The 8,428-nt window shown below is 37.0% G+C and overlaps 1 protein-coding gene across 1 annotated transcript; it reads left to right on the plus strand.

Moving 5' to 3' along the window:
- The first annotated feature begins 2,186 nt into the window (after positions 1-2,186).
- LOC135684517 (uncharacterized) lies at positions 2,187-7,372 on the plus strand. Its single transcript, XM_065200104.2, has 2 exons — positions 2,187-3,152; positions 5,667-7,372. Exons 1-2 carry the CDS (start codon positions 2,623-2,625, stop codon positions 6,667-6,669), a joined length of 1,533 nt encoding a protein of 510 aa, XP_065056176.2. The 5' UTR covers positions 2,187-2,622; the 3' UTR covers positions 6,670-7,372.
- Positions 7,373-8,428: the final 1,056 nt, after the last annotated feature.

Raw genomic sequence — 8,428 nt, forward strand, 5'->3', positions numbered from 1 at the left:
TCCAACATTTTTCCTTTATGTTGGAATGTGACCCAATGATGTTGGTCGAACGATCGAACATTTCACCCAATATTTTCACGCGCAAATCGAAAAAGGACTGGTTAGAAGTTCGCGCTGAAGGCTGCACAGTTTCATGACATTTCGATCCAAAAAAAACGAAAGGCAATCACTGCTTTCTCTTTCTATTTTCTCTTTAGGATATTGTCACTGTCATCACGGTCCTTCAGGACGAGCGTCGCATCCCCTATTAAGGCCGTGGCCTAAATCCCCCCCCCCCCCTGCGCTTTCTTGTAGCTACTCTGAGCTACAGGCTCTTAATTGCTGCTTTATGCATCTTCTTTCGCACAGAATTCGTTATATTTCGTTATATTGTCCATAATTAAAGTGTAACTGATTGTAAGCAAACGCGATTGTTGAAACGAACGAAACCAGCCCAGGAAAACAACGATGTAATGATTGAATTTTGGCGCTCTTTAACAAACTGCGCCTGTGCAGAGCCAACGCGCAGTGATATCATAAGAATTCTATTTTCAGAACCTGGAAATCAAAAGTACCCCTAAATTTGCAAAATCAGTTGAATCTGTTGCAAATCGACTGCGATATTGCCAGATACGCATGGACTGTTTCCCCGTGAAGCCACAGTAAAATTGATCCTGATTCTAAAACGTATGAGCCAGGCAAATACAATAGTGATTTTGCATTGTAACTAAACTCTCTTGTAAACTTATGAAGGTCTACATAAACTCGCTTGTTGTAGGTGTAAAAAGCAGGCCAATCAGGGTAATAAAGCGTAGGGTGACTTCGGCGGGTCAAAAAGCTAGTGACCCGAGGCTTTATAAAAATGTTGCTTTAAGGCAAGGGCCAAAACACTCTATCAAAATCTTGTACACTTTTGGTAGGAATCCTCCATTTTGCCAGAAAGTCCCTTGAAATCCTTTTGGTTTCATTGAAATTTTGTGCGCTATTGGCAAGAGTGAATTTCTTTGCGCAAGAGGGAAGAACACACCCTATTTGAAGGGTAATTAGCTGCGGGGGCAAGCTTTTATTTATATAAAGAGAAGGGCAATACCTAGTTTATAAAGCAGAGGAAAGTCACTGGGATTGGAGAGGGAATTGTCACCTCCCTCTTTTGAGAGTCTGTAAAAAAGCCCTAATGAGATGGCTGGAGTTGGAATGCTGGCCAGATCAATATTGGAGTACTCTCCCTCTAAATGTTTTAGCCCCTGGAATCACAAGAAAGAATCAAATAATAAGCAGACAATTGCAGATTAACGCGATGTATAATGCAAACTTTTATGAACCTTTTTAGAAGCGATTCGAAAGAAGACATGTGTGCCTAGTCCATCACAGCAACAATAACAGAACACAATCAGGGACTTCGGGGCTGGGAGGTAGGGGGCACGTGTCCCCTTTCATTGACCAATCGGCAATTCATCAGAAATTTCGTAAATGTTCGGCAAAAGAAATTTGTAGTTCATAGAAGAGCAAGAAAGTTCAAAGGAACCAGTGACAAAAATTCAGGCTTTCATTTGGGGGGCTCACGCCCACGATTTTCCGACAAGATAACATCTTGGATCATACCTAATTTTATCACTGAAAATTTATCACTGCACTTTTTGATGAAAATAGGTGATTTTTGGGCGGGACCGTTTCAATCTTGATATAGTATACCGTTTCAATTGAAAACACTTTTCAACTAAAAATAACAGTCCTTTTCAGAATAGTAACCCATGTCATGGGAGTTTCGCATGCGATAAAATAACTACGGTATTTCCTCTAATGAATGCCGCCCTCCATTGAACTGCCCTCATAGAGACGGAGACAGGGATACCTTGACATTTCCATAAAGTGAAGACATCTTTTGTGAACTTTAAAAAATTCTTCACACAATCTTTATTGCATGTTTGTAGGAAAAAAATGTTTAGAGTCTGTTTTTATCATTTTTTATCGCACTTATCTTGTCATTTTTTTAATTTGAAAAACATTTCATTTTGTATTGAACGCCACCCTCTCATAAAAGCCGCCCCCTATTGAACGCTGCATCCAAAATTTGGAGTTTGTAATAAACGTTGTGGCGTTCCTTAGAGGAAATACGGTAGCTGACATGGGCGTGCAAAGTGGTGTATGTACTTAAGTGTTTCTGCGATCAGGCATCTATGGAATTCGTTTATTCTTCTGCGTGAATGACGAATTCTAAAAACATGGCTATTATCAGGCTGTAACATGCTGCCAAATGGTACAATTAGTGGTGAGCTTAATTAGAAATATCACTATTAAAAGTATAATTGCAGATAGAGGGTTCGCAGTCAGAGAAGAGAGTACGCGTTCATGTTGATCGTGAATTGCTGGGAAAATTTTCAGCAATAGCAGATGTATCACATGAAGTTTATTTTCTGTCAGAAAAATCCATGATCGAGCTACGTTTTTGGCATACTTAGAACAAAAACAACAGAGATCAAACACGAGGAAGTCTGGAGTAAGGCTACATTTTGGCGAGAGTATCATGTATTTAGCAATCATGCAACTAAACATGGACCACAATGCAACGTGTTTCCCGCGACGCTGAAAGTAATTAAATATCACGACTAGTGTTTCTGGTGTTTGTTAGAAACAGAATTCAAAATGAAGACATGTGCGAGAAAGATGTTTTACGTGATTTTTCCTATTGCCTTTCTGCTCACCAAAAGCAGTATGCTGACCAGCCAGATTTCTTTCGACAAATTGAATTCAACAACTTCGAAGCAGATGGATAGAAAAGTGCTGGTCGATAATCTCAGACAAGCCATAAATGATAGTTCAAGCGATGTGGAGAGAAACATCGCTTCTCGATATCCAGAATTTTTGAATCTTGCAGCACAGATCATGAGTCAGTCTGATGACAGCGAAAAAGTTATTTGTGCTCGAGCGTTTTCAAGGTTTATCAAAGCATTTGATCAATGTCAACCCGAAAGCATCACACCAAACTCATCATGCTACAGTGGGAATTGGCAGAAGCAATTTGAAACATTCTCGTCACAACAAGCAATATGTGAACCCCCAAAAATGAATGCAACTCAAACGAAAAAAAGGCTTCTACCGAAAGGGATCCCAGCGCTGTATGTAATGGTCGCAGTGAAGATCGTAGCCAGGGCTGCAATGCTCTACAACGAAAGGTGAGAAACGTAGGCATTCTTTGTAACGGATAGCGTAAACGAAACAAAACTCCGCATCATGTTTTTTTGAACACATTTTGAGCGAATTTCTCAAAGCTGTCGCGTTTTCCATAATCCGGTTAAGGCTATGGGATTAAGCAGACACATCTACATGTTTAAAATTTTAAGAAAAAGGTTACAATTCATAAACACATAAATGTGTGTGAATGCAAATGCAATCAGCAGTAAAGTCTTAAGAAGCGAAAACAGGCAAGACACAGCTGCAAAGGTAGGTGACATTTTTATGATGGAAGTGGACTAGAAATATAAATGGAATGTTGATATGCTAGTTCATTCATTTCATTTCATTTTATTATATTTATACACAGAAACCCTATCAGCTACTAAGTTAAAAAAGAAAAAGTGAAGATTAATTTATATATAATGCTGGTCTTCCTAGGAATCGTGCTTCGGGAAAGGATGCTAATTTTGCAGGAATTCCTTTAACTTCTTTTTGAACGTGGAACGTGGTTTGATTTAGCTTATGGTATGTTTTCAACAACATCTGTTTTAAAGAACACATTTAAAAAAACAGACTCCAGTTCACATTTCTTAATGACTTTTCAAGTCGTCAACCCTAAATATTTTTTCGTGCCGTCTAAATAAACGCTAATAAATTTCGTGCAAATCATCAACAACCCAAACAAAAAATTACTAAGATTTAATTGAAGGAATTTACAACGAATGTACACACATTTTAAGCTCACGAGGCTTATACACCCTAATGACAAAAGTTTAAACCGAAGTAGCAATAAACTTCAACTTTATCTTCAACATTTTTTATTATCAGTATATTTTAAATAATTACGAGTGATACGAAAAAACAAACAAAAAGAGTAAAAGATTATCATGCAGATTTTACATGAAACTGTCAGTGAGAAAAAATGACATACTGAAAGACACGTACGAATAACTCTGAAGAGCTTTCGAGCTACGTGCCCATTTTTCGATTCTGAAAGTTACAGTGTACATATATATTTAAATAATCAAATTTAAAGAAAACACATTATAAAGTTATATCAATGACAGCAAGAATAGATAAAGAAACAGAACAACTTTGTCAAAGAAAGTAGAAATAAAGTAAAGATAAGAAAGAAATGAAATAAAAAAGAATGATCAATTTGTAAGGAAATTCAATTCAAAAGATGATCATAAAATGAGGCCTAAAAATTTTTCTGAGATATATTTTTAGGTCCTTATTAAATGTTTGTTTATTTTTTGTATGACGCAATTCAAGAGGAAGACAATTCCAAAATTGGAAACTCTGATAAGAAATTACTTTGCATAGAGGATTTAAACAATATATTTACAATCACATCATATATCTTTATAATATAATTTTGTCCAATATGGCGGGGTATAATTCTGTGAGACTAACTCGATAGCTTTCTATGGCACACGTGACGCCTTGTCCAACAGTTTTCTAACTTATTTAAAAATACTTCCATGGCTTCCCAAGACAGTATTCAGTGAAGTAGTAATGCTACAGCATCTTCAGATTATAATAGAATTCATTTTGCGTTGAAGCCGAACGTGAGCTTTTTCTCTTACAACACTACACAACCAATATTTTTGCTACCCTCTTTTTGCTTGCACAGTATAAAAAACGTTAATTCTAAACGTTAATTAATGTTATGAAGATCATAAGTTCTGACATGGGCTAAATACTGCACATCATCATAAAGACGAGTTTGAATTATATAACAGAGACATAAAACATTCATTATTCTTCAAGTCGGAAAAACAGAAACATAAAGACAAAAAGTAACTAAACGTTCTATGCAGCACAAACATGAAAAGTATTGAAACTATAAAAGAAATAAAGCCAAGCAAGGCGTCTTTTATCTAGATTTGCAAATTAAGAGTAATGACCTGACTCGTGTCGATAGAAAAACTTCATCTTATCACTCATTAATTATCTGCTATGCTGCAATTTGCAAAAAACAACCAGATTCGATCACGTGGCAATGGTAATGTTAGGTTTCACTAAAGGCTGATTTCCACGAGGCGAATCTCGCACCGAATTCGCTTCGAAATTATCTTTGATTTCCATGAGCCTGTGAATTCGCTGCGAAATTATTCAGAACTGCACGCATGGCGAATATTCCAAGATTGTTTTATTACAAATCAAGGAAATTTACCATGCTTTGACTGGTTATTAGGTGCTGCAAAATATTTCGCCGAGAAAAAGTAGAACTGAAGTTCGGTGCGAAATGAAAACTGCGCATGTCTTGATGCCTTCATCAGCGATTTCGCTGCGAATTCGCTGCGAAATTAAGCACGACTGTCTTCAAATTAAAGATATGATTGATCGAATTCTAAATTCTAGGCCAGTAAGAAAGCGAACTACAAAAATCCTAGTTTTCAACAGTCACGTTTCGCGCTTCACTTTTACATTTTCGACAGAGAAATCAATATTGAAATATGTCTCGATACATTTGGATAATTGCATAATGAGCTCATTTTGCTCCTTAGGAGATGTAAGCAAATGGGAGGCATATATCATGATGGCAACATTTGCCTAGCTGTAACACCACGTTTAAGCGGAAGCAGAACTGTGGAAGGAAACATGAGTGGAAATGAGAGCAGAAGTGGTTTGGAAATGTTTATTATTGGCCGAGAAAAATCTAAAGACATGTTGATGAAAATAAGTTTGGCAGGGAATATCACGTCTTTGCTTTGTCTCATTCTTCTTATCTTAACTTACATCGCCCTGCAGAAGCACCGTACCGTTCCAGGGAAAACCACAATTTGCCTATCAGTCTGTCTAACCTGTGCCAGCGTATTCCAAATCATCATACCCTATTTCAGTGAAATAAAAACCTTTTGCATCATTGCTGGAGCTTTCCTGCACTGGTTCCTTCTTGCTTCGTTTTTTTGGATGTCTTCACTGGCCTACGAGTACTTCATTGGGTTCCATCAAATCCGTTTGGTTTCACATGCAGCAAAAATGGTGAGATTCAAAGCGTACTGCGGAGTATCGTTTTTGGTGCCAACAATTGCTCTTCTGGTATGTCTCTTGCTTGATATTCCTAACGGGACCATCACACAATATGGTGCTAACGAAAGATGCTTCATAGTTGGGTTCTGGACAAATTTATTTGCGTTCGTAGTGCCTGTTGCCATAATACTGTCCATCAATATTGGACTGCTTGTTTTCACGATAAGAGACCTGCACCAGCGGAAAAAAGCGACACAACACATAACCAACGGCACAAACAGGAAGAATGTCGTCCTTACGCTGGTGGCTTTGAAAATGTCTGTCATATTGGGAGTCGCTTGGCTGATGGCATTCGTTGACGGAATCATCTCCAACATTGTGGTCCGGTACATCTATGTTATTGTTGTCACATTCCAGGGTCTGTTTATTTACATTGCTTTTGGCAGCATACACGCCGTCTGCTATCATATAAGAAGTAAAATATGCAAGCGAATAGAAGATTCCTCAGTAACTCCTACAAAAGAGACCAAGATGTGACAACCAAACAAAACTTTGTATTCGGTCTGATTCGAATACGTACTCTGAAACTATAACTTGCTTAAACCGAACAAAGCGTGTAAAAAAGAAACATGGAAGTTCACTCAAAGCGTAGCTGATGAACAATAATAATTATTCTTGGAAACTTTTTTGGTATTAAGGATTCAATATGATTGAGCAGTCGTTAGAAACTTCTCAAAGTGTTTAAAAATCTAATATCTTTTAAGTATCGTAACGAAACATAGAAAACAATTACACTCTTATAAGATCAATTTCATTGGAGCACCAGCCTCAAGATTGGTTAGAATTTCAGAAAAAATTAAGACCAAGTTGAGGCTGAAAATTGTTAAAATTCCATCCCCTTTTAAAAAGTCCATCTCAAAAAGGAGGATTTTTTCGCTATCTAGAGGAGCTTTTTCAATAAATTTAAAAACCTGCCTGTAAATAAAGGATGGCTCACTTACATTGCTGGCAAATGGGGCCTGAACACGCTCCTTGAGCACAATACCTACTGATTGCATTGCCTACACTTTAATAATTTAAGGACAATCAACAACAAGCCCGCAATTCAGTTTACAGGTTCTTTTAAGAAAGAATGTATAACGTTGCTGCAGTTGATGATGGAGGAAAATTTTTAAGTCAAACTGTTTCTCAGTTGCTGCTTGAATTTGGCTTTGTATCTACATATAAATAAATCCTAAAGCTGAACTATCGTGGAAGTGAAATAAAAGTATGATGAATCTACGAAAGTGCCCGTTTACGTGAGCGCGATCACCCCCCCCCCCCCTTTTCCTGAATGAATCCTGGCTTTGGCCCTGGTCATCATTTGAGCTCAACAATGCGTGTAGGTGAAAGCAATTGTAAATACTTGTAAAAATGTAAATTTATAATACGTGTATTCGTCTAATTTAGAAATACCATAACTAGTAGTTATCTTCTAAAGCTATTTAGTTGTTGCACGGTTTCTTGAAGTTTTCAATTGACAGCTTAGAAATCCGTGGAATGTTTTTCTTGCATAATTCTTGTTACAAAAGGATTCCCGTTTTCACGATAAACAGAATATCTGAAGATATCATTGTATCTCTTAAGATGGCAATGGTCCGGACGATTGTGACATTGGATTTGATCTTTAAATGCGGATTAATAGCAATAAATGGAATATGGAATAAAAGAATACAGGCTTTAATATGTAAAGAAAATTATTGATATACATTGTGATGATGTACTAACAAAATTAGTTGACTTCCAAGAACAGAAGTGTCTTAACTTTCTAGTAATATTGAAAACGACATCTCAGCACCAGCGTAGAGCTGCTTAACTTCCATTTTCCAGTTTTCATTCTCTGTCTCTTCAGAACTTATGCAAAGTTTGCTAAAGCAATACTTCGGGTTATTGATGTTTATTCAGAGCTCAAGGTTGACGCAACAAACAATGTTTGAATTCACAGGGCATCCAAATTGTCGCGCAGGATGAAACAAAGTTAATTTCTGTACTGAGTTCAAACTTTACTTGACTGGAAAATCCAGGCAGAGATTGGTAAGGAACGACTGAGAATAAACACACCTAACAAAAGTAAAATAGCTTTAAGATGGCTTGTTTTCTTGTGCTTTGATAAGAAAAATTTGCTTTCCAAAAATATTGCCAAGACATATTCTATTGTATTTTTCCTTTGGTCTGTGCGATTGAAAGAACTGTTGTTCTGCCAGTGAAAATAAATAGAATCATGAAATGAGAAAGAAATTATTGAGTGGTTGAGATG

This window comes from Rhopilema esculentum, chromosome 21, assembly GCF_057945365.1.
Source record: "Rhopilema esculentum isolate cy_ngs chromosome 21, ASM5794536v1, whole genome shotgun sequence".
Classification (NCBI taxonomy): Eukaryota; Metazoa; Cnidaria; class Scyphozoa; order Rhizostomeae; family Rhizostomatidae; genus Rhopilema; species Rhopilema esculentum.

Excerpts from the sequence above, each read along its gene's own strand:
- LOC135684517 (XM_065200104.2), top strand. The coding sequence starts at position 2,623 with ATGAAGACATGTGCGAGAAAGATGTTTTACGTGATTTTTCCTATTGCC. Across the intron at positions 3,153-5,666 it reads GCAATGCTCTACAACGAAAG|GAGATGTAAGCAAATGGGAG; the intron begins GTGAGAAACGTA and ends TTTGCTCCTTAG.